General features: G+C 43.0%; 1 protein-coding gene across 1 annotated transcript in view; it reads left to right on the forward strand.

Moving 5' to 3' along the window:
* LOC128695501 (dynein axonemal intermediate chain 1-like) overlaps window positions 1-27,499 on the forward strand; it is a 163,685-nt gene that overhangs the window by 41,577 nt on the left and 94,609 nt on the right. The window contains exons 2-3 of the mRNA XM_053786183.2: window positions 10,083-10,290; window positions 24,381-24,591. Coding sequence (XP_053642158.2) covers window positions 10,240-10,290; window positions 24,381-24,591 — 262 coding nt within the window. The 5' untranslated portion in view covers window positions 10,083-10,239. The remainder of the gene's footprint in view (window positions 1-10,082; window positions 10,291-24,380; window positions 24,592-27,499) is intronic.

Consider the following 27,499-nt stretch of genomic DNA (forward strand, 5'->3'; position numbering starts at 1 on the left):
CATGTAAATACAATGGAATATCTGGGACAAGAGAACTTCTAGTGAAAGTAATGAAATGGGTTTTCGTACTAGAAAATTGAAATTCATAAGAAGTGGCCCTATGGGAAACACGGTCAACTGCATCCTGAAGGGAGGCCGCTACCAGGCGACAGTCAGCGCCTGAGTAACCTATAGCGAAGTTATCCACAAAAAGTGACAACCAAATATGAGATGGAAGGACAGAAGGTAGGCCATTTATAGCCAAGAGAAAAAGGGTGGTGCTAAGAACACAACCTTGTGGAACTCCCTCGGCCTGATCAAAGTCTTTTTTATAAGAAAACTGCAAGGAAAGCCAGTATATTACCGCAGAGGCGAGCTGGACATATGTATCCACGTATGTATCCAGTTTGAGAACTGGAAGGTCCTGAATGGCTAATTGCTCTAAAATATCGTCAGCGCAAGGTAGAAAATCACACTGACAACGGTACATGGTAAGACCACTGTATCATTGCAAGAGCTGAGAGTAGCGTGCTTGTTAACTGTGATATTAACATTATCAATGGAAGATGGGAAGAAAGATCATGAGCTTGATCTGGATTCTGAATTGTAACGATGCACGAAGAGTGTGAAAGGATATATTTTGGCCAACTTGTCATGAAAGATCTTTACCAATACTGTGGTCTGAAAGATGATCAGTTGGAGATGTCGGTTGTAAGGAAAAGAATTTGGTCCACTGTGTACCTGTAAACATGGTGCGCAAAGGAAGTGGGTGTCATGTAGGTCGTTTCTGGGTGGAATGAGCGGAAATCGAAGAACTGTCGTCAGCAAATGGTCTGAACAAATGGTGCAGGACCGCAGATGGCTCGACCTGAGGCAGATGGCTCGACCTGAGGCAGGTGGCTCGACCTGAGGCAGGTGGGCAATCTGAAAACCGTCACACCGTATTTGGGGAAGCTGGACACAAAGACGTGAAAGAGGCAAGATAAGATTTCGTTCGGATTTTTAACCCCGGAGGGTTAGCCACTCAGCATAACCCAAGAAAGTCAGTGCGTCATCGAGGACTGTGACTAATTTCCATTGGGGTCCTCAATTTTGTCCACCAGGATGCGAAGTCGACTAACACCCAGGTACCTATTTGCTACTGGGCGAACAGGGCAACAGGTGTACGGAAGTGCGTTGAAATGTTTCTACCCCGCCGGGAATCAAACCCGGACCCTCCGTGTGTGAAGGGAGAGCTTTGCCAGCCATGCCACGGGGTCACTAGAAGGCACTAGATGAAAAGGGCGGAACCTTAGCACCTGGAGCAGGTGACAAAGTGTCACTAGCAGGAGCCTGGTCACAGACCGGGCCGCGGGGGCGTTGACCCCCGGAACTCTCTCCAGGTAAACTCCAGGTATGGGAAAAATCTGGAAAATGGTCCAATAATGAAGCCAGGTCAGAATAGGATGCAGTAACAAAATGGGAAGAGGAAGAGGAAGAGGAGGAGGAGGAGGAGGAGGGGAGTCATGGAATGAAGACTCCGTGATGGTGATACTTCTTTCTTATTAAAGAAAAAAAAAAGGAAAGAAAAAAAAGATAGCAGAGTGACAGACACTAGAAGGCATGAAAGGGTCGTAAGTTCCCCCTCTCACCCAAGAGGACCTCGAGACTCTCAGCAGTGCAAATACAGCATAGAACCCGTGCCATATCCTGCCCTTCACTCCAGTAAACCAGCAACCTCACATCTACCGAACCACCTCGGCGGACAAATGAGAGGGCGGTCGGATACCCGCCACAAAGCATACCTCCTTCAGCTGCCACCTCCCAGAACTGTCAGGCAGCCTCTGGAGATACACCCGTCACCTGCAGGACACCCCACCCCACCTGCTGGAAATCCGGGAAGGGAGCAGGGTGCCTCCAGATGATCCAGATTCCACTGCAAACTACACTCCTCCCCAGGGACCCCACGGAGTGGGATTAATCCTTGCACACTTCCCCATACCTAGAAACCATAATCCCAGAGAGGGAGACCCCAGAGGCTACAAACGAGATGGAGAAAAGGAGGGATGGGAAGTGAGAGGAAAGGAAAAGGGGGAATGGGGAGGATGGGATAGAGAAGGACAGATTGGGAGTAATTAGGTTCAGCCTGAGGAAGGAGACCATAAGGTCTAATTCCTGAGACTAAGAGCCTCTTTACCATGGCAAGGAGCCCCCTATGTAGGTACAACTAGGTGAGTTTGTGTGTCTCCGCGCCCTTTCTCCACACATCGCCCAAAATGCTTAATACATTTCTTGACTGCCTCGATCTCGTGAGGAATCATAGGGTCATCGCCATATACATCACCGGAGTGATTTCAACTTTCATATTTAAGCCTGCTCTTCCTAGTATGTAGGGCTTGTCTTCCATTAGGTTGAATATATGCATGCAAACTCGACATTGGCTACATATGTGATGCCGAACTGTACTCATCTCTATGCGGTTGCAAACATCAAATCCCAGCTCCTGCGCTTTTCTAACGGCAATTGATTGTTAGCATATTCGTTTCTGGCTCTTCGGCACGGCTTATTCTCCAACGTTCTTTGTCTTTCATACTTTTAATAATTTCTCTCCTCGTGGGCCTTTTTTCCCTATTCTAAAAGCTATTTCTGGTGATCGTTTTCACCATTGTCTCTAAGTCGTTCCAGTTCCTGGCTGAAGTCTTTTATAACGTCCAGGTGGCTATTTGAGAATTTTATTTTTATTATTGCTCACTTAACCCCGATTGTTTTCTTTCAAACAGTTCGTTAATGTGAGTAATATCAATTACTCATGAGTATTTTATACTTTATTATCATATCTCTCCTGATCTTTGCTTCTCATGATTTGCTTTCCCTCGTAGATCAGACCACTTAACTTTACGACCAGTATATATGTGAATCTTTGGAGTTTTTTAATTAAGATATTCCTGAATGAGGACCTTCAAGTGGTAGACTGATTTTGTACCTTTCCAGCTGTTCGTTTATATTTCACTCAAAACACGGGAAGTCCCATGGCAATAAACTTCAAACTTTCAACGCTGGTGTACGGTAACTAGGACGAAATTCTGCGAATAACTGACATGTGCAGATGCTCTGTTTCTAGCATCCCACAAAGTCTCCGATAATTTCCAAAATCCTCCATAGTAAAGCTTCAAATATTCAAAATGGTTCTTCATAACTCACCTGCAGTGGATAATTAAATTCAATTGTGTACGTGTCCATTGTCAATTTTAAGCGTAAAAATAATGTGAAATGTTCATTCTCGGGTAATGACTTTCAATATTTTTGAAGCTCTTCTGAATGGTTCGAATATTTAATGACACGAGTAGTGTGTCCAGGCTAGTAAGTTATAAGAGATTTGTGTACACTTATTTAATGTACGAAATTTCTCTACAAGAAATAGAACTGATATCCGTTCAGCAACTGGAGAATTATTCTTATTTTCAGCTTCAAATTTTCAACTCTGGTGTGTAATCCCCCCCCTTCCCCCCAAAAAGAAAAAAGCAAAGTTCGCATTGTTGTTAAGACTGCTTAAGTTCCAACTTTTCAATTCAATAACTAAAGAATGACTCGTTCTATCACTTCAAAATATTATAACTTATGGATTCCATAAGATGGATAACATCCTGTAGAGACATAACACAGTCAACTGAGGCGACCAGTTGAACAAGGGACGACCCACAATATCTTCAGCAACCCGGTCAAAGGAAACAATTTTTTTTTTCATGTTAACTCTTGTTGTCCCACCTTCATATGAAGGTAACTGGCAATCATTACACGACTAGCAATTGTATCTAATATCTGAAGTCGTTAAAAGAAGCCTAATTTTATATACATTTTCTCAATAAACAAATTGTCAAGAAACGAGCCAATCACGAGATATTTTGAGAACCGTTGTGCGACAACCTCTTGGTACTACTAAGGTGACTTTATTAATATCTGTCAGTTTAGTTGACGTTACTGTTATCTTGAATGTAATATGGCTGGTAGTGGTGGCAGTGGTGGTAGTGGTGGCAGTGGTGGTAGTGGTGGCTGTAGTGGTAGCTGTGGTGGTAGTGGTGGCCGTGGTGGTAGTGGTAGCTGTGGTGGTAGTGGTGGCTGTAGTGGTAGCTGTGGTGGTAGTGGTGGCCGTGGTGGTAGTGGTGGCCATGGTGGTGGTGGTAGTGGTGGCCGTGGTGGTAGTGGTAGCTGTGGTGGTAGTGGTGGCCGTGGTGGTAGTGGTGGCCATGGTGGTGGTGGTAGTGGTGGCCGTGGTGGTAGTGGTAGCTGTGGTGGTAGTGGTGGCCGTGGTGGTAGTGGTAGCCGTGGTGGTAGTGGTAGCCGTGGTGGTAGTGGTGGCCGTGGTGGTAGTGGTAGCTGTGGTGGTAGTGGTGGCCGTGGTGGTAGTGGTGGCCGTGGTGGTAGTGGTAGCTGTGGTGGTAGTGGTGGCCGTGGTGGTAGTGGTAGCCGTGGTGGTAGTGGTGGCCGTGGTGGTAGTGGTGGCCGTGGTGGTAGTGGTGGCCGTGGTGGTAGTGGTGGCCGTGGTGGTAGTGGTGGCCGTGGTGGTAGTGGTGGCCGTGGTGGTAGTGGTGGCCGTGGTGGTAGTGGTAGCCGTGGTGGTAGTGGTAGCCGTGGTGGTAGTGGTAGCCGTGGTGGTAGTGGTGGCCGTGGTGGTAGGCCGTGGTGGTAGTGGTAGCTGTGGTGGTAGTGGTAGCCGTGGTGGTAGTGGTGGCCGTGGTGGTAGTGGTGGCCGTGGTGGTAGTGGTGCCTGTGGTGGTAGTGGTGGCTGTGGTGGTAGTGGTGGCTGTGGTGGTAGTAGAGGCTGTCGTAGCTGTGGTGGTAGTGGTAGCTGTGGTGGTAGTGGTGGTAGTGGTAGCTGTGGTAGCTGTGGTGGTAGTGGTAGCTGTGGTGGTAGTGGTGGCCGTGGTGGTAGTGGTGGCCGTGGTGGTAGTGGTGGCCGTGGTGGTAGTGGTGGCTGTGGTGGTAGTGGTGGCTGTGGTGGTAGAGGTGCCTGTGGTGGTAGTGGTGGCTGTGGTGGTAGCTGTGGTGGTAGTGGTCGCTGTGGTGGTAGTGGTGCCAGTGGTGGTAGTGGTGGCTGTGGTGGTAGTGGTGGCTGTGGTGGTAGTGGTAGCTGTGGCGGTAGTGGTGGCTGTGGCGGTAGTGGTGGCTGTGGTCGTAGTGGTGGCTGTGGTGGTAGTGGTGGTAGTGGTGGTAGTGGTGCCTGTGGTGGTAGTGGTGGCTGTGGTGGTAGTGGTGGTAGTGGTGCCTGTGGTGGTAGTGGTGCCTGTGGTGCTAGTGGTGGCTGTGGTGGTAGTGGTGGCTGTGATGGTAGTGGTGGCTGTAGTGGTAGCTGTGGTGGTAGTAGTGGCCGTGGTGGTAGTGGTGCCTGTGGTGGTAGTGGTGGCTGTGGTGGTAGTGGTGGCCGTGGTGGTAGTGGTGCCTGTGGTGGTAGTGGTGGCTGTGGTGGTAGTGGTGGCTGTGGTGGTAGTGGTGACCGTGGTGGTAGTGGTGACCGTGGTGGTAGTGGTGGCTGTGGTGGTAGCTGTGGTGGTAGTGGTGGTAGTGGTGGTAGTGGTGGCTGTAGTGGTAGCTGTGGTGGTAGTGGTGGCCGTGGTGGTAGTGGTGCCTGTGGTGGTAGTGGTGGCTGTGGTGGTAGTGATGGCTGTGGTGGTAGTGATGGCTGTGGTGGTAGTGATGGCTGTGGTGGTAGTGGTGGCTGTGGTGGTAGTGGTGGCTGTGGTGGTAGTGGTGGCTGTGGTGGCTGTGGTGGTAGTGGTGCCTGTGGTGGCTGTGGTGGTAGTGGTGCCTGTGGTGGTAGTGGTGCCTGTGGTGGTAGTGGTGGCTGTGGTGGTAGTGGTGGCTGTAGTGGTAGCTGTGGTGGTAGTGGTGGCCGTGGTGGTAGTGGTGCCTGTGGTGGTAGTGGTGCCTGTGGTGGTAGTGGTGGCCGTGGTGCCTGTGGTGGTAGTGGTGGTAGTGGTAGCTGTGGTGGTAATGGTGGTTGTGATTGTGGTGGTAGTGGTGGCTGTGGTGGCTATGGTGGTACTGGAGGTTGGTGTGGTAACTGTGGTGGTAGTGGTGCCTGTGGTGGTAGTGGTGCCTGTGGTGGTAGTGGTGCCTGTGGTGGTAACTGGTGGTAGTAGTGGTGCCTGTGGTGGTAGTGGTGCCTGTGGTGGTACTGGTTGTAGTGGTGGCTGTGGTGGTAGCGGTGGCTGTGGTGGTAGTGGTGCCTGTGGTTGTAGTGGTGCCTGTGGTTGTAGTGGTGGTAGTGGTGCCTGTGGTGGTAGTGGTGGATATGGTGGTAGTGATGGCTGTGGTGGCTATGGTGGTAGTGGTGATTATGGTGGTGGTAGCTGTGGTAGTATTGGTGCCTGTGATAGCTGTGGTGGCAGTGGTAGCTGTGGTGGTAGTGGTAGCTGTGGTAGTAGTGGTAGCTGTGGTGGTAGTGGTAGCTGTGGTGGTAGTGGTAGCTGTGGTGGTAGTGGTAGCTGTGGTAGTGGTAGCTGTGGTGATAGTGGTAGCTGTGGTGATAGTGGTAGCTGTGGTGATAGTGGTGGCTGTAGTGGTGGTGGCTGTGGTGGTAATGGTGGCTGTTGTGGTAGTGGTGGTAGTGATGGCTGTGGTGGTAGTGATGGCTGTGGTGGTAATGGTGGCTGTTGTGGTAGTGGTAGTGATGGCTGTGGTGGCAGTGATGGCTGTGGTGATAGCGATGGCTGTGGTGGTAGTGATATCTCCTACAATATGAACATTATCACTGAGTAATATCTCCAACAATATGAACATTGTGACTGAGTAATATCTCCAACAATATGAACATTATCACTGAGTAATATCTCCAACAATATGAACATTATCACTGAGTAATATCTCCAACAATATGAACATTATCACTGAGTAATATCTCCAACAATATGAACATTGTGACTGAGTAATATCTCCAACAATATGAACATTATCACTGAGTAATATCTCCTACAATATGAACATTATCACTGAGTAATATCTCCAACAATATGAACATTATCACTGAGTAATATCTCCAACAATATGAACATTATCACTGAGTAATATCTCCAACAATATGAACATTATCACTGAGTAATATCTCCAACAATATGAACATTATCACTGAGTAATATCTCCTACAATATGAACATTATCACTGAGTAATATCTCCTACAATATGAACATTATCACTGAGTAATATCTCCTACAATATGAACATTATCACTGAGTAATATCTCCAACAATATGAACATTATCACTGAGTAATATCTCCAACAATATGAACATTATCACTGAGTAATATCTCCAACAATATGAACATTATCACTGAGTAATATCTCCAACAATATGAACATTATCACTGAGTAATATCTCCAACAATATGAACATTATCACTGAGTAATATCTCCAACAATATGAACATTATCACTGAGTAATATCTCCAACAATATGAACATAATCACTGAGTAATATCTCCAACAATATGAACATTATCACTGAGTAATATCTCCAACAATATGAACATTATCACTGAGTAATATCTCCAACAATATGAACATTATCACTGAGTAATATCTCCAACAATATAAACATTAACACTGAGTAATATCTCCAACAATATGAACATTATCACTGAGTAATATCTCCAACAATATGAACATAATCACTGAGTAATATCTCCAACAATATGAACATTATCACTGAGTAATATCTCCAACAATATGAACATAATCACTGAGTAATATCTCCAACAATATGAACATTATCACTGAGTAATATCTCCAACAATATGAACATTATCACTGAGTAATATCTCCAACAATATGAACATTATCACTGAGCAATATCTCCAACAATATGAACATTATCACTGAGTAATATCTCCAACAATATGAACATTATCACTGAGCAATATCTCCAACAATATGAACATTATCACTGAGTAATATCTCCAACAATATGAACATTATCACTGAGTAATATCTCCAACAATATGAACATTATCACTGAGTAATATCTCCAACAATATGAACATTATCACTGAGTAATATCTCCAACAATATGAACATAATCACTGAGTAATATCTCCAACAATATGAACATTATCACTGAGTAATATCTCCAACAATATGAACATTATCACTGAGAAATATCTCCAACAATATGAACATTATCACTGAGTAATATCTCCAACAATATGAACATTATCACTGAGCAATATCTCCAACAATATGAACATTATCACTGAGTAATATCTCCAACAATATGAACATTATCACTGAGTAATATCTCCAACAATATGAACATTATCACTGAGTAATATCTCCAACAATATGAACATTATCACTGAGTAATATCTCCAACAATATGAACATTATCACTGAGTAATATCTCCAACAATATGAACATTATCACTAAGTAATATCTCCAACAATATGAACATTATCACTGAGTAATATCTCCAACAATATGAACATTATCACTGAGTAATATCTCCAACAATATGAACATTATCACTGAGTAATATCTCCTACAATATGAACATTATCACTGAGTAATATCTCCAACAATATGAACATTATCACTAAGTAATATCTCCAACAATATGAACATTATCACTAAGTAATATCTCCAACAATATGAACATTATCACTGAGTAATATCTCCAACAATATGAACATTTTTATTCATTATAATATATAGAAGAATATATAGAGAAAAATGTTACCATTTATCAGTTGTTCATGTGACACACAGCAATGTATTGTATCCAGTGCCCCAACACCTGCGGCACTCTCAACACCTGCGGCACTCTCAACACCTGCGGCACTCTCAACACCTGCGGCACTCACAACACCTGCGGCACTCTCAACACCTGCGGCACTCTCAACACCTGCGGCACTCTCAACACCTGCGGCACTCTCAACACCTGCAACATGGCACTCTCAACACCTGCAACATGGCACTCTCAACACCTGCAACATGGCACTCTCAACACCTGCAACATGGCACTCTCAACACCTGCAACATGGCACTCTCAACACCTGCAACATGGCACTCTCAACATCTGCAACATGGCACTCTCAACACCTGCAACATGGCACTCTCAACACCTGCAACATGGCACTCTCAACACTTGCAGCATGACACTCTCAACACCTGCAACATGGCACTCTCAACACCTGCGGCACTCTCAACACCTGCGGCACTCTCAACACCTGCGGCACTCTCAACACCTGCGGCACTCTCAACACCTGCGGCACTCTCAACACCTGCGGCACTTTTGCAGTCGTGGCACTACAATAGTTTCAGTAATTCGGAACGGGCTTCAGTCAAACATTTGTGGTACTTCTACAGTTGTAGTACTCAAGACACCTACAGAAAACACCTGCAACTCTTTACATCCACGTAATTCCAACACCTGTGTCACTTCAGTACTTAACTATTTCAAAACATGTTACACTAACACCTGCATCACTCCAGCACCACCTCAACACTCCAGCACCACCTCAACACTCCAGCACCACCTCAACACTCCAGCACCATCTCAACACTCCAGCACCACCTCAACACTCCAGCACCACCCCAACACTCCAGCACCACCCCAACACTCCAGCACCACCTCAACACTCCAGCACCACCCCAACACTCCATCACCACCCCAACACTCCAGCCCCACGCCCAACACTCCAGCCCCACGCCCAACACTCCAGCCCCACGCCCATCACTCCAGCCCCACGCCCAACACTCCAGCCCCACGCCCAACACTCCAGCCCCACGCCCAACACTCCAGCCCCACGCCCAACACTCCAGCACCACACCCAACACTCCAGCACCGCACCCAACACTCCAGCACCACACCCAACACTCCAGCACCACACCCAACACTCCAGCACACACCCAACACTCCAGCACACACCCAACACTCCAGCACACACCCAACACTCCAGCACACACCCAACACTCCACCACACACCCAACACTCCAGCACACACCCAACACTCCAGCACACACCCAACACTCCAGCACCACACCCAACACTTGAACAACTGCAACACATGAAACACCTTGTGCAACACTCCATCTTCAATTCTCCAATTTATGTAGCAATCCTATACCTGCAGCATTACAACACCGCATCATCGCAACACCTGCATCATCTCAACATACGCAGCATTTCAACATGAGAGCAACATGTGGAGTATTCGAGCGCAACATATGTAGCATAATACGTGAAGCCTTCCAACACCTGTAACACCTGAACATCTGCAGGACTACAACATGTCTTCTCGACCTCGTCTCCGGAAACGAGATACGTCTGAGTATCAGCAGGTAAGTCCTGCACTCACTGTGTGTCCTGCACTCACTGTGTGTCCTGCACTCACTGTCTGTGTCCTGCACTGTGTGTCCTGCACTGTGTGTCCTGCACTGTGTGTCCTGCACTGTGTGTCCTGCACTGTGTGTCCTGCACTGTGTGTCCTGCACTGTGTGTCCTGCACTCACACTCTGTGTCCTGCACTCACACTCTGTGTCCTGCACTCACTCACTGTGTCCTGCACTCACACTCTGTGTCCTGCACTCACTCTCTGTGCCCTGCACTCACTCTCTGTGCCCTGCACTCACTCTCTGTGCCCTGCACTCACTCTCTGTGCCCTGCACTCACTCTCTGTGCCCTGCACTCACTCTCTGTGCCCTGCACTCACTCTCTGTGCCCTGCACTCACTCTCTGTGCCCTGCACTCACTCTCTGTGCCCTGCACTCACTCTCTGTGCCCTGCACTCACTCTCTGTGCCCTGCACTCACTCTCTGTGCCCTGCACTCACTCTCTGTGCCCTGCACTCACTCTCTGTGACCTGCACTCACTCTCTGTGACCTGCACTCACTCTCTGTGTCCTGCACTCACTCTCTGTGTCCTGCGCTCACTCTCTGTGTCCTGCGCTCACTCTCTGTGTCCTGCGCTCACTCTCTGTGTCCTGCGCTCACTCTCTGTGAACTGCACTCACTCTCTGTGAACTGCACTCACTGTGGTTCCTACACTTACTGTCTGTGTCCTGCATTCACTGAGTGCTGCAATCACTGTGACCTGCACTGTGTCCTGCACTCACTGTGTCCTGCACTCACTGAGTCCTGCACTCACTGAGTCCTGCACTCACTGAGTCCTGCACTCACTGAGTCCTGCACTCACTGAGTCCTGCACTCACTGAGTCCTGCACTCACTGAGTCCTGCACTCACTGAGTCCTGCACTCACTGAGTCCTGCACTCACTGAGTCCTGCACTCACTGAGTCCTGCACTCACTGAGTCCTGCACTCACTGAGTCCTGCACTCACTGTGTACTCACCTAGTTGAGGTTGCGGGGGTCGAGTCCGTGTGATTTCGTGTATAGGGCAAGGAGGAATAACATCTTGTAGGAGTGAGGAAGAGCCAGTTGTGAGTGTGGGAAAAGTTCGTGAGACAGTGGGTAGAATGAATGGGGGTAAAGCAGCTGAGATTGATGGGATAAAGATAGAAATGTTAAAAGCAGGTGGGGATATAGTTTTGGAGTGGTTAGTGCTTTTATTTAATAAATGTTTGGAAGAGGTAAGGTACCTGGGGATTGGTATAAAGGCAAAGGGGACAAAAGAGTGCAAAAATTATAGGGGAATAACACTGTTGACCATACCTGATAAAGTGTATGGTAGAGTTATTATTGGAAGAATTAAGAGCAAGACGGAGAGTAGGATAGCAGATGAACAAGGAGGCTTTAGGAAAGGTAGGGAGTGTGTAGACAAAATGTTTACAGTGAAACATATAGGTGAACAATATTTAGATAAGGGTAAAAAGGTTTTTATGGCATTTATGATTTTGAAATAGGTGTATAATAGGGTGGATAGGCGATAAATGTCGCAGATGTTACTAGTGTGTGAAATAGGAGGTAGGTTACTGAAAGTAGTGAAGAGGTTTTACAAGGATAGTGAGGCCCAGGTTAGAGTATGTAGGAGAGAGGGAGATTATTTCCCAGTAAAAGTTGGCCTTAGACAAGGATGTGTGATGTCACAGTGGTTGTTTAATATATTTATAGATGGAGTTGTAAAAGAAGTGAATGCGAGGGTCTTGGCAAGAGGTGTGGAGTTAAAAGATAAAGAATCTAACACAAAGTGGGAGTTGTCACAGTTGCTCTTTGTTGATGACACTGTACTTTTGGGAGATTCTGAAGAGAAGTTGCAGAGGTTGGTGGATGAATTTGGTAGGGTATGTAAAAGAAGAAAATTAAAAGTGAATGCAGGAAAGAGTAAGGTGATGAGGATAATATAATTAGGTAACGAACAATTGGATATCAGATTGGAGGGAGAGAGTATGGAGGAGGTGAATGTATTGAGATATTTAGCAATGGACGTGTCGGCAGATGGGTCTATGAAAGATGAGGTGAATCATAGAACTGATGAAGGGAAAAAGGTGATTGGTGCACTATGGAGTCTGTGGAGACAAAGAACTTTGTCCATGGAAGCAAAGAGGGGAATGTATGAGAGTATAATTATACCAACACGCTTATATGGGTGTGAAGCATGAGTGATGAATGTTGCAGCGAGGAGAAGGCTGGAGGCAGTGGAGATGTTATGTCTGAGGGCAATGTGTGGTGTGAATATAATGCAGAGAATTCGTAGTTTGGAAGTTAGGAGGAGGTGCGGGATTACCAAAACTGTTGTCCAGAGGGCTGAGGAGAGGTTGTTGAGGTGGTTCGGACACGTATTGAGGAACAAAATAGAATGACTTCAAGAGTGTTTGTTTATTAACAAATTAATGTTTACAATAATTTATTAATTAACAAATATATTTTTTCGTTAGGTTCAGAATGATTTTTGCGAAATTATTACATTCACAAATTTTCGCTTGTCTTATTCAACGAGAAGAGCATTGCTATTTAAGCAAAAAGAGCAAGTTTTACCAATTCGGCACCACACACACGCGCGCGCGCGCGCACACACCCATATATATATATGCAAGCTGACACCTGAAGTAGTCAGAATGTGAAGCAACAGTCTGCGTGCCACCCGCCTGTGTCCCCCCCCCTCCCCCTCCACCCGCCTGTGTTCCCCCTCCCCCTCCACCCGTCTGTGTCCCCCCCTCCCCCTCCACCCGCCTGTGTCCCCCCCTCCCCCTCCACCCGCCTGTGTCCCCCCTCCCCCTCCACCCGCCTGTGTCCCCCCCTCCCCCTCCACCCGCCTGTGTCCCCCCCCTCCACCCGCCTGTGTCCCCCCCCCTCCCCCTCCACCCGCCTGTGTCCCCCCCCTCCCCCTCCACCCGCCTGTGTCAACCCCCATCCCCCTCCACCCGCCTGTGTCAACCCCCCCTCCCCCTCCACCCGCCTGTGTCCCCCCCCTCCCCCTCCACCCGCCTGTGTCCCCCCCCTCCCCCTCCACCCGCCTGTGTCCCCCCCCTCCCCCTCCACCCGCCTGTGTCCCCCCCCCTCCCCCTCCACCCGCCTGTGTCCCCCCCCCTCCCCCTCCACCCGCCTGTGTCCCCCCCCCTCCCCCTCCACCCGCCTGTGTCCCCCCTCCCCCTCCACCCGCCTGTGTCCCCCCCTCCCCCTCCACCCGCCTGTGTCCCCCCCCCTCCCCCTCCTCCACAGGGGTAGGGAAGGGTTTTCACAAGTCTAGGAATATGAAATCAGAAGATATAACAGCCAGCCCCAAGCTTTTTCTAGTCGCTAGTCATGTGACTTGGGAATATATGTTTCACAGTGGATAATGTACATATTGATTGCTATTATTCTGTGTAATCTTTTAATTAAAAGAAATTAATGTACTTCTTTGTCCGTTTAGATATAGTCTGAGGATCTAGAATATTCCCAGGGGTACTCAGAAGTATCTCTCTATATATTCCTAAATATTGTCTACCAGTCTTCTCAGTATCAATTAATACACATTATTTGGGAATCTTCTTTATCATTCTGATAATATTTCTATGATTCAAATTTCCTCTTCGAATATCCTTTTAACCCTACTATGTTATTATTTAATCTTGTGTATATGTCAATATATGGTACAGTAACAGCTAAACGGGTTAAATAGTATGCCGCCGCTATTCACGTCAGACGCAGCATGATGTTAGGTGCGTACACTGCTCGAGCGTCACCACTCCATTATGTAACCACCTGGCATAATGAGCAATCCTGTGATTTTGTGTAGCATTATTGTTTAAGATTTTGTATAATAGACTTTACTAAACAGCTATTGAACTTGTATAACCCATAATTTGAATTACATACGGTATTCCTGTTATGTTTTCAAGAGAGAAGATTCAATTCTGTTTCTTTCCCTGACTAAACTTTTAGGTGCAATAATCGGTGCAGCATCCCACCCCGGCGAGTGATTACAGAAACTAACGTGGTTAAAGATAGCATTCGACTCGTGCCCTGTCTTGATTGAGCATTTATGTTGTGTTATTCTGGTTTCAGAGGTTTATCTGTTGACCAATATATGAGAGAGGACACTGAGTACATGGGACCTTGTAAACTCCACCAACTTTGTTAGAGGGAGTGTTTTGAATCAATCTCCGTTTCACTGTCCCAGTGTTTTTGAAAGCCAGGTTTATATTGCTCTTTTTTAATGCCTCACACAGGCAGACTATGGTTTTACTATACAATGATAACATTGTTTTTTTTTTTTTATTATCACACCGGCCGATTCCCACCAAGGCAGGGTGGCCCGAAAAAGAAAAACTTTCACCATCATTCACTCCATCACTGTCTTGCCAGAAGGGTGCTTTACACTACAGTTTTTAAACTGCAACATTAACACCCCTCCTTCAGAGTGCAGGCACTGTACTTCCCATCTCCAGGACTCAAGTCCGGCCTGCCGGTTTCCCTGAATCCCTTCATAAATGTTACTTTGCTCACACTCCAACAGCACGTCAAGTATTAAAAACCATTTGTCTCCATTCACTCCTATCAAACACGCTCACGCATGCCTGCTGGAAGTCCAAGCCCCTCGCACACAAAACCTCCTTTACCCCCTCCCTCCAACCCTTCCTAGGCCGACCCCTACCCCGCCTTCCTTCCACTACAGACTGATACACTCTTGAAGTCATTCTGTTTCGCTCCATTCTCTCTACATGTCCGAACCACCTCAACAACCCTTCCTCAGCCCTCTGGACAACAGTTTTGGTAATCCCGCACCTCCTCCTAACTTCCAAACTACGAATTCTCTGCATTATATTCACACCACACATTGCCCTCAGACATGACATCTCCACTGCCTCCAGCCTTCTCCTCGCTGCAACATTCATCACCCACGCTTCACACCCATATAAGAGCGTTGGTAAAACTATACTCTCATACATTCCCCTCTTTGCCTCCAAGGACAAAGTTCTTTGTCTCCACAGACTCCTAAGTGCACCACTCACTCTTTTTCCCTCATCAATTCTATGATTCACCTCATCTTTCATAGACCCATCCGCTGACACGTCCACTCCCAAATATCTGAATACGTTCACCTCCTCCATACTCTCTCCCTCCAATCTGATATTCAATCTTTCATCACCTAATCTTTTTGTTATCCTCATAACCTTACTCTTTCCTGTATTCACCTTTAATTTTCTTCTTTTGCACACCCTACCAAATTCATCCACCAATCTCTGCAACTTCTCTTCAGAATCTCCCAAGAGCACAGTGTCATCGGCAAAGAGCAGCTGTGACAACTCCCACTTTGTGTGTGATTCTTTATCTTTTAACTCCACGCCTCTTGCCAAGACCCTCGCATTTACTTCTCTTACAACCCCATCTATAAATATATTAAACAACCACGGTGACATCACACATCCTTGTCTAAGGCCTACTTTTACTGGGAAAAAATTTCCCTCTTTCCTACATACTCTAACTTGAGCCTCACTATCCTCGTAAAAACTCTTCACTGCTTTCAGTAACCTACCTCCTACACCATACACTTGCAACATCTGCCACATTGCCCCCCTATCCACCCTGTCATACGCCTTTTCCAAATCCATAAATGCCACAAAGACCTCTTTAGCCTTATCTAAATACTGTTCACTTATATGTTTCACTGTAAACACCTGGTCCACACACCCCCTACCTTTCCTAAAGCCTCCTTGTTCATCTGCTATCCTATTCTCCGTCTTACTCTTAATTCTTTCAATTATAACTCTATCATACACTTTACCAGGTACACTCAACAGACTTATCCCCCTATAATTTTTGCACTCTCTTTTATCCCCTTTGCCTTTATACAAAGGAACTATGCATGCTCTCTGCCAATCCCTAGGTACCTTACCCTCTTCCATACATTTATTAAATAATTGCACCAACCACTCCAAAACTATATCCCCACCTGCTTTTAACATTTCTATCTTTATCCCATCAATCCCGGCTGCCTTACCCCCTTTCATTTTACCTACTGCCTCACGAACTTCCCCCACACTCACAACTGGCTCTTCCTCACTCCTACAAGATGTTATTCCTCCTTGCCCTATACACGAAATCACATTGTATAGTACATTTTTCCTGGCTATCACTTCCTTAGGTTCAGTTGTGTAGAAAGTCTTCATTGCTAACATAGTGACTTCTTGACAAAATCCCTAGGATATCTCAGTTTTGTGGCTATGTTGAATATCTTGTTGATTTCGTTCTCTAAGTACTCTGGACTGCAGATGGCTGCAAGGCTCTCTCTCAAGTACACTGTGAGGAACACACACTCCTTTTTACCCTAAATTCATGATTAGAATAGTAATGAATGTGTGACGACACATTGGTGGACTTCCTATAGACTGTAAATTTGAATTTTCTGTCAATACGATGGATTAAAACATCTAGGAATGGCAAAGTGTTTATTTCATGTTTTGTTAATTTAATGGAAGGTACTAGAGTCTAGGGAGGAACTCATCAATGTTGTGATCCCTAGGCCATAGGCAAAGAAAATCATCTACGTATCTGAACCACCTGGCTATATCTGGGAGAATGACTTGAAGTCTAGTCTCAAAATTCCATATACAAGTTGCTAAGGGGATACTGGGATTTCCAGTCGCCGTACCTTGATTTTGAGCATAGTTTATCCCTTCAAACACAAATTTGCAATCAGAAATACAAAGTTGGATCAATTAATTTATTATGTTCGTAGGGTAAGAGATGGGGAAGTTCTCGAGTTCCTCTTCAAAGTACGTAAGCAAGTCAGGGACAGGGACTCTAGTGAACAGAGCTGTAACATCAAAGCTCACTAGGGTAAAGTCATGTGGGACATTAAATTTGTAGAGCCTTTCAGTAACGTCAACATTATTTTTAATGTGTATCCGTGAGCCTACCAACCATGGGAGTTAGAAGTTTGACCAACCATTTAGACAGGTTATATGCTACTGAGCCTACTGGACTTACAATAGGACGGGCTGGGTACCCGGTTTATGAGACCTGATTGCCCCATAAAGATATGGTAGAGTTGCAGATCTAGCCGACAGATATTTAATTAATTCATCATTCACCTTCAATAACGTTTAAAGGAGTTCCTTGAAATGGCTGTTGACTTGATCTGTGGGGTTCTTAATCAGAGATTCATACATTTCTCTTAATAAATGGTTCATTTTACTTAAATATTCGTCTTTATCCAAAACAACAACTACCTTAGATATATCGCCTCTCGAGAGGTGCTGAATCTGATCGTTATTGAGTTCTTTATAAGCTTTTGTGAATCTTATTGGGCAGTTGGTGAGCACCAGATGGAGTAATGTTCCCCTATACCATACCTCTGCATATATTAAATTTATCAGGTGGTGAGTCACCATGTTTTTTCCATCATGCAAAGCGATTTTGCTACGTTTTCATAATTAACGTCATTAGTAGTGCTGCCAGCTGGTCGTTACTTAGTTCTTTGCTAGACAGGGTCATAACGAACTCCGGATTTGCATGTGTGGTCGAACCACTCTGTGCTATGAGATTACTTAACTTCCTAGTATGACTGTGTTCTGTGTTCTGTCTGACTGTTCTAAGTTCCCTATAAATATAATCATTTAATTTTAAGTAGTCATGCCAGCCTGGGGGAATCTTATTACAGAATACCGTCTTGGCTCTCCTCATTGCTATTAAAGGCATCTTCTTTTCACGTCATTCTAGGTCAATATTTTTAATGAGCACTAACCTGTGTGGTTGATCGAAGGGTATAGTAGCTAGCCTGACCAACCTGTTCTGCAGAAGGGATTTCGGTAGAACCTGTTCACTTAGGCACTTAAACATACTAACTTGAGTCCGGCTTTATGGACTTTGAGTGAACCTTTGTGGGAGGTAACAGTAAAAGTCAAGGAACGAAACAGACGGGAGAATTGGGAGAAGAGTTGACGAGTGACGTTCATGATGCTAACAGTCGCAGACAGGCGATCTTAACAATGCCACGGGATTTTGTCGAGAAGGCGCTAATGTCAACAAGGAATACTTTCTACAGGACTGATCCTAAGGAAGTGATTGCCAAGAAAACTGTACTAATTTTAAATACAATGAGAACCTTGTCTGCCTTTGTGAGGCGTTGAAAAAGATCATTATAAACCTTGCTTTCAAAAACACTGGGACAGTAAAACAGAAATTGATTAATAAAAACACTCCATCTATGAAAGATAGTGGGGTTTACAAGGTCCCATGAACTCAGTGTCCTCTAAATCCGGAGGATTATACAGCGCCTGTGGTGGGGATGGAAGGTATTCAGGCTTAATTCAAGGAACTGGAGCACAGATCCAGTTTCCAAGAACAAGAGCCCCTCACGAACATCAAGGAACGTTCCATGAGGGGAGCTACTTAGTAAAGTCTATTGTATACAATCTTAAACAACAATACTAAAAAATATCACAGGATTGCTCATTATGCCAGGTGGTTACATAATGGATAGGTGACGCTCGAGCAGTGTCTACGCACCTAACATCATGCTGCGTGTGTCGTGAATGGCGGCGGCATACTGTTTAACCCGTTTAGTTGCTACTGTACCATACATTGACAGATACACAAGATTAAGTGATAGCATGCATAGTAGGGTTAAAGGATATTAGAAGAGGAAATTTGGATCATAGAAATATTATCGGAATGGTATAGAAGATTCCCAAATAATGTATATTAATCGATACTGAAAAGACTGGTAGACATTATTTAGGAATATATGAAGAGATACTTCTGAGTACCCCTGGGAACGTTCTAGAACCTCAGACTATGGCAGAATAATAACGGTTCCCATACATATTGTTCACTGTAAAACGTATTTCCTCAAGTCAAATGACCTGTTTTAAGCGACTAGAAAAAGCTTGGGGCTGGCTATTTGATCTTCTAATTTCCATTTCCTTGACTTCTGAAAATCTGGGGGCTCTCACCTACCCCTATTAGGTGGGGGGGGGGGAACGGGAAGGCGGTGGGGTGTGTGGCAAGCAGACTGTTGCTACACATTCAGAGCGAGGCTACAGCTGCTGGAAACCCGCACTGCGCTATTCCCCTCACTCCTTTATTTGCAGCATTGTACAGCTCCTGATGACGCACCGAGAAGTATGAAAGTACTTAAGCTAAAGATTTCCACCCTCGTAGTTTGTCTAGCTTTGTCTTGCAATTGTTTGCTTATATATGTCGTGCCGAATAGGCAAAACTTGTGGTTTTGGTTTAAATGGCAACTCTCTTCTTGCCAAATAAGGCAAGCGAAAATTTGTGTATGCAATAATTTCGCAAAAATCATTCTGAACCTATCGAGAAAAATATTTTTCATTGTGTTTTATTATTAAATTATTGTGAACTAATCTAGAATTTAATTAGTTGGAATATGCTAAATTAAATTGCGCTTGTTATAATAAGGTTAGAAATGTCTTCTAAGCTTCTTTTGGTCCAAAATGTTATAATATATATATATATATATATATATATATATCTATATATATATATATATATATATATATATAATGTAAATATGTAATATTTATGAGCAATAAGGCCACAGTAAACACGTGATATCACAATATACAGAACAACCTCTGGGAAAAAAATAATAGAATTCCAAGCGCTTTCGTGATTTCTCACATTATCAAGGAACTGTAAAAATAAATGATAAACAGAAAGCATATAAGGGGGAGACTACATCTCCAGGTTACCTTAAAACACTTGACCTTTGTATAACGATGTTGTTAGCTAGAAAGGCTTTCCTAACAGATTATATTTTACTCACGTTTTAAGAATTTAAGAATTTATCTAATGCATTTTAAATTCTTCCCAAATTTTATTAATTATATATGAAACCAGTTCGTACAACCCAAAGGCAATGTTTACATAATTTTCAAAGCTTGATTCTATTTCTCTTAACCACGGACCTGCTTCATATAACTTTCTTAGCCTTTTGAAAATCAATTGGATGTTAAAATTCCTTTCATGAATAAATATAGCATCAGAATCTTGTCCACTTCTAATGATACATTTTTTTAAACACATCGGCCGTCTTCCACCACGACAGGGTGGCCCAAAAATGAAAAACTTTCATTCGCTCCATCACTGTAGCTTCCACTTCAGTTATAAAACTGGAACATTAACACCCCTCCTTCAGAGTGCAGGCACTGTACTTCCCATCTCCAGGACTCAAGTCCGGCCTGTCGGTTTCCCTGAACCCCTTCATAAATGTTACTTTGCTCACACTCCAACAGCACGTCAAGTCCTAAAAACTATATGTCTCCTCTAACACGCTTACGTATGTTTGCCTCAAGTCCAAGCCCCTCGCACACAAAACCTCCTTTACCCCCTCCCTCTAACCTTTCCTAGGCCGACCCCTACCCCGCCTTCCCTCCACTATAGATTTATACACTCTAATTCATTCTGTTTTGTTCCATTCTCTCTACATGTCCGGACCACCTCAACAACCCCTCCTCAGCCCTCTAAGTAATCCCGCACCTCCTCCTAATTTCCAAACAACGGATTCTCTGCATTATATTCACACTACACATTCCTCTCAGACACAACTACACTTCTTATATTCATGTTGTTTTAATCTAAGACTTTTCCCAGTTTAACAGTAATAAAATATATATTTTACAAGGAATCTTGTAGACTCATAAATCAGCATTTGGGGGGTAATTTATCAATTTTTTTTGTTTCAGGATTTTTAAGTACAACTTTGATATTAAAATTCTAAAGTAGAGAAAGTATATCATGAAAGTTGACATGGTAAGGAAGAACGAACGTATTTTTAATTGGATTACATTGGCTGACCCTTTTTAAATCGTATGAAGTATTTCTAGCAGTTTTAAGTGCTTTGTGTATTTTAGATTGTTAGCTATTTAATAAATCTTCAAGATTTCTTCATTTATGAACTCTGGGCTGCAAATCCGTAAAGCTCTCGAAAACACTGATGAGAATACTGAAAGTTTAACTCTGTTATGGCATAAATAATAATAGCGTAAATAAGAACAGCTATTTGTTGGTTTCCTGCAAATTTTAAGTTTAAAATCATTGTTCCCCTTAATTAAAACATCGAGAAAAGGCAATGAGTTATTTTGTTCAAATTTAACATTAAAAATTTATGGAATGAGTTAGATTTTAATAAGGAAATGGTTTATATATATATTAACTCTATTGGTAAGGATTTTGTTAAGCAATCTAGTTTCTAAAAATTTCGTATATTAAGGACAGGTGAGAGAGGATTTCCCATGCCAAACTTCTTAGTTTAAAACTCACCATCAAACACAAACTTTGCATCAACAATAAGTTTAATTTGCTCATTAATAGTAGGTACTAGCAGTGGTAAATCGCAATTAACAAGTTCTTCAGATGGGAAATCTAATAAATCATCAAGTGGAACTTTTGTAAATAAAGAAGTAACATCACAGCTAACCATATTGTAATCATTTAAATCAGTCAAGGTGCTTGATTTATCCATTCAGTCTATTGTTTTTAACATTAATGTTAGAATTTATAGGAAACCGAACCTATGGACCAAGACGAGTAATGCATAGAAACTTAAAATTGGTTAGGAAGTTCCTTTGTGCTATGTGAGTGCTGTTCTTGTGCTGGCATTTGGTGTTAAGCTGGATGCTGATGTGTACTTCTTGAGGGCGAATTTTGAAATGATGTCTGGTTTCCATTGTCCCTCTGAGATGGTGAAACTGGGGGTGGTAGCTATGAGAGCAGATTCTAGCATTTGTAGATGCAATGTGATTTATGTTTGATGGAGGTAACTTCCCAATTAATGATGTGATTGTTGATACTGGCATGTTGAAAAGTGACTGAACAAAAACTCAACTGCATCCAGGGTTTCTTCCTAAAACATATATTTTCATTTTAAGTTCGTTATTTGCTATTGTGTTCACTGACACTTGACCTGAACTTGATATTAAGGCTGAGTAGTCAACAAAGAGTACAGGTTTCAGATTCTGTCTCAGTACTGTAGGCAATGATGTTGGCAGGCGTAGCAGTATGAACCTGATTAGTAGGAATAGATCAGCGATAGACAAAATTAGGAAGATGGGAGGGAACCCTTTAATATGTGGCATTTTGCCAAGGAGAGGAGTGGGAAATGAATAGTTGTCCAGGGCAACTGGTGTTAATTGCTGGCTGGACGAACACTGTAAGGACAATACAGTACCATGTATGGACAGCTGAAACCTTTCCTATGGCAGAAATGACGTGTATGCCAGGGTTGGTGTTTAATTATCTAGGGAAGGAGTGGGGGCACTGGTCAGTGCCAGTGCTGGAAATAATGGTATGGGTTCATGTGGGAAAGCAGTTAACTATAATACAAAAGAAATGAGCAGGATAAATTCTCAATGTAGCAATATTGGCAGTTATAATGAAACCAGTTTGATGTAAAGCTACTGGTGAATACTGGAAAGTCAGTGTGTGTGTATATATATATATATATATATATATATATATATATATATATATATATATATATATATATATATACATACATAAATATATATATATATATGTATATATATATATATGTATATATATATGTATATATATATATATATATATATTTATATATATGTATATATATATATGTGTATATATATATGTGTATATATATATGTATATATATATATATATATATATATATATATATATATATCTATATATATATATATATATATATATATATATATATATATATTATAGTGTCGAATAGGAGAAACTTATGATTTTGGCTTACATAGCAACGCTCTTCTTGCCGAATAAGGCAAGCGAAAATTTGTATATGCTATAATTTTGCAAAAATCAATCTTTAAAATACATAAGAGAAATTTTTAGAAAGTTGTAGCACTAGAAAATAGATGAATGAGATGAGATTTGTTGCAAGTGCGGGTAACACTGAAGTATTTGCCATAACTGAGACATGGTTTGATAGGAAGAATATGGACATGCCTGCTGAGTGTCACATTCAGAGGTATTAAGTTATTCCACGATGATAGAAGAAACGGGAAGGGAGACACGGTGGCACTAAATGCCAGAGAACACTTAAATTACTGCATAAATGCGAGTATTAAACTGGAAGACTACACAGAATCTCGGTAGAATTTTGGGAAGATTATGAACAATTTATTTTTTGGCATGATTTACCATTCCTCAGATTTGAATATGAACCAAGGGAGACTACTTTTGGAGATTTTTAAGGCCAATAACGTAGTAATATTAGGAGACTAATTTTAGTCAAATAGACTGGAATTCATTGACTGGGAATCATGAGTCAAACGACTTCCTGGAGGTGATAATTATGAGATTACAGAGGAGCTTTGCCCGAGCAACCACAAATCGATTTCCTCTAATACCAATTGGAAATTTAACAGTAGGGATAATTCAGTAACAGTCACAGATTTTCGCTTAGCAGATTACAATGGACTTTCACCGTATTATCCATATTTTCGTACAGGTATTATTAAAAACAATGGATTTCTGATTACTCGCGCCAGGCTCTTCAGTGTTCACCAGATTATTTACCAGGGTTTCTTTATTTGACAAGACTAGGTCGAGCAAATTATTACCTCTGGTAGACTCTGTTACACACTACTTTAGACAACAGGCCTGAATTACTTCCATAAAGTCACTGGACTCCAGATTACCGGTCAAAGAATTCCAGTCAATTTGACTGAAGTTAAAATCCCCTTCTATCACTACGTTGTGTCTAGAAGCCTTATCAATTTCGTCCCGAAGAATTCTCCCTCTATCTTTCTTCATACGGAAGATTTCTAATGCTGTGTATTAATTTTGTCATTCTTCGCTCAATATTTTCTAACGAATTTATATTCATTCTGTGATATGGAGACCAGAACTGAGCATATGGAACGTTATTTACAAAAATAGTTCCTACTGAAACCAATAAACGATTAAGTTTCTTTACAGTATCAATAGTTCAGAAAAAAAGAGATTCCTTTAAAAAAAATAGCACTAGACTAGGCAAACACATTTTTAGTAACAGACTATTTACTGGCACACAGAGAGTCGAAGAGTATGAGATAGAAATTACCCTGAGCAGCAGAAGTGCACACCGAGATGACCAGGTGCTCTATGACTTCAAGAGTGGCCAGTACCAAGCCCTGCCAGAGGAGGACTTACTCATCCACCTGTTCACTTTACCCTCCAGGATCATACAGAAGGAACAACTCGAACTTCTACAGATGGAGGAGAATTCAGTGGATGACAGTAAAGGTTCGTGGTAATCATTTACTATAGATAAAAACATTTATGTAAACAGAAAGAGGAGACGAAAGGAGATTACATTTCGATTTCTCTGAGATCAGCAGAAAACGATTGTGAAGAGTTTTTGTATATATAGTGGGAAAATCTATGGGTCACATTGTTGAGGGACAGTGACCTTAACCTTAAGCAATGAAAAGAATTATTATTACAATCATGGGGAAGCGCTAAACCCGTAGGATTATACAGCGCCTGTGGGGGGGGGGGGAGGAAGGTATTCAGGCTTAATTCACGGAACTGGAGCACAGAACCAATTCCCTAGATCAAGAGCCCCTCACCAGCGTCACGGAACCTCCCTTGAGGGGAATGAAATTAACCAGCTGGTCACCAGCTGGTTAATTCAGGTTGAGTGGGACAATTACCAGCTGGCAGTTACCGGCGTGTGATCTGGTCTCGGGAATCATAAATATATAGCAGTAATATATTGAATTAGCTGAGATCATATCAGGAATCTATTTTCTGAGATGATATGACATGACATGTCTGTGTCACTTCTCTTATCTTTCTGCCCTTCTTCCATCTAGGGAGTTTATTCCAAGTTCATACTTACGATATTTTGTATATTGTTTAATACCCTTTATAAGCAATTATGTTCATTAAATTTTAGACAGTGTGACAAACAGCAACATCTCTCAGTACCTTATATTGCAGATGCTTAAAAACATAAATGTATTACTAAGTGCTACTGTACATTAATTGTAACAGTAGATTAAACAGGAATACCATCAAATTGTAGCTGATGAAAACAAACAGTAATTAGAAAGTGCTTCTGAGAAATGTTTCACCTGCATAGCGAATCACTGACAGTGACAAGGATGTGGGCGAAATTCTCAATACCAACTTCCTCTCAGTTTTCACCCAGGAAAATACTAGCGATATTCCTGAAAATAGTAGATTATATAGAACAGGACGATAATAAACTATGTACGATTGCGGTAACTAGTGACATGGTCCTCAGACAAATAGAGAAACTAAAACCTAACAAATCCCCAGGTCCTGATAAACTGTTTGCAAGGGTGTTAAAGGAATGTAAAGAGGAACTTAGCATAACTTCGGCTAATCTTTTTAACGTATCACTACAAACTGGCACAGTGCCTGATAAGTGGAAAATGGCAAATGTAATGCCTATTTACAAGGCAGGTGACAGGTCCTTGGCTTGGAACTATAGACAAATAAGCCTTACCTCCATAGTGGAATCAATAATTGCCGAAGCAATTCGTAGCCATCTTGATAGGCACAGATTGATTAATGAATCTCAACACGGTTTTACAAAGGGGCGTTCCTGTCTTACGAATTTATTTTTTCACTAAGGTGTTTGAGGAGGTAGATCATGGTAATGAATATATTGTGTATATGGACTTTAGTAAGGCTTTCAATAGAGTTCCACACCAGAGGCTATTGAGGAAACTTAAGGCACGCGGAATAGGAGGAGAAATATTTTCCTGGGTAGAGGCATGGCTGACAAATAGGCAGCAGAGAGTTTGCATAAATGGGGAGAAATCAGAATGGGGGCACGTTACAAGCGGTGTTCCTCAGGGGTCAGTGTTGGGCCCGTTGTTGCTCACAATTTACATAAACGACATATATGAGGGAATAAATAGCGATATAAGCTAATTTGCTGATGACAACAAAATAGGCCAGTCAATTCATTCTAATGAGGACATTAGAATACTCCAAGATGATTTGAATAAACTGATGCAATGGCTGGAGAAGTGGCAGATGCCGTTTAATATAGACAAATGCAAAGTTCTAAATGTTGGACAGGTAAATAACCATGCCACATACAAACTGAATAATGTAGATCTTAATACTACTGATTGCAAAAAGGATTTAGGAGTTCTGGTTAGCAGTAATCTACAACCAAGACAACAGTGCATTAGTGTTCACAATAAAGCTAACAGAATTCTTGGTTTCATATCTAGAAGTATAAATAATAGAAATCCTCAGGTTGTTCTTCAACTCTGTATATCCTTGGTTAGGCCTCATTTAGACTATGCTGCACAGTTCTGGTCACCGTATTACAGAATGAATATAAATGTTCTGGAAAACATACAGAGGAGGATGACAAAGATGATCCCATGTATCAGAAATCTTCCCTATGAGGATAGACTGAGGGCCCTGAATCTTCACTCTCTCGAAAGGCGTAGAATTAGGGGGGATATGATCGATGTGTATAAATGGAAAACAGGAATAAATAAAGGGGATGTAAATAGCGTGCTGAAAATTTCCAGCCAAGAGAGGAGTCGCAGCAATGGTTTCAAGCTGGAAAATTTCTGATTCAAGAAGGATATAGGAAAGCACTGGTTTGGTAACAGTAGTGGATGAGTGGAACAAACTTCCAAGTACAGTTATTGAGGCTAAAACGTTGTTTAGTTTTAAAAATAGGTTAGATAAATACATGACTGGGTTTGGGTGGGTGTGAGTTGGACCTGACTAGCTTGTGCTGCTGGGTCTGGTGCCGTGCTCCTTCCTTGAGTGGAGGTGACCAGACTTGGTGGGTCATTGGGCTAATCCGGGGGAGGACATGGACCTGCTCCTCATGGGTCAGTAGGCCTGTTGCAGTGTTCCTTCTTTCTTATGTACCAGTGTTGTACCGTTTACAGCCCTATGGCGGGAGCATCCCTATGACAAGGGCGCAGTGAGCCGTCTTCGTGTCAAGTAAATGGTTCAGAGGACCGATAAGTTTATAAATTAGACACATGTGCAACACTTGGGTATCTTTATTTATCAACTTGTCGCTTTTCTGAACCATTTATCTACATTCCTGTCAGGCACAACAACATTCTTCACTTGCTTACTCTTTAGGAATGACCCACTTCCATATTTGGACTTGTCGAGTGTGATACCATTTACGACTGCT

The sequence above is a fragment of the Cherax quadricarinatus genome, chromosome 50, assembly GCF_038502225.1.
Source record: "Cherax quadricarinatus isolate ZL_2023a chromosome 50, ASM3850222v1, whole genome shotgun sequence".
In the NCBI taxonomy this organism is placed as follows: Eukaryota; Metazoa; Arthropoda; class Malacostraca; order Decapoda; family Parastacidae; genus Cherax; species Cherax quadricarinatus.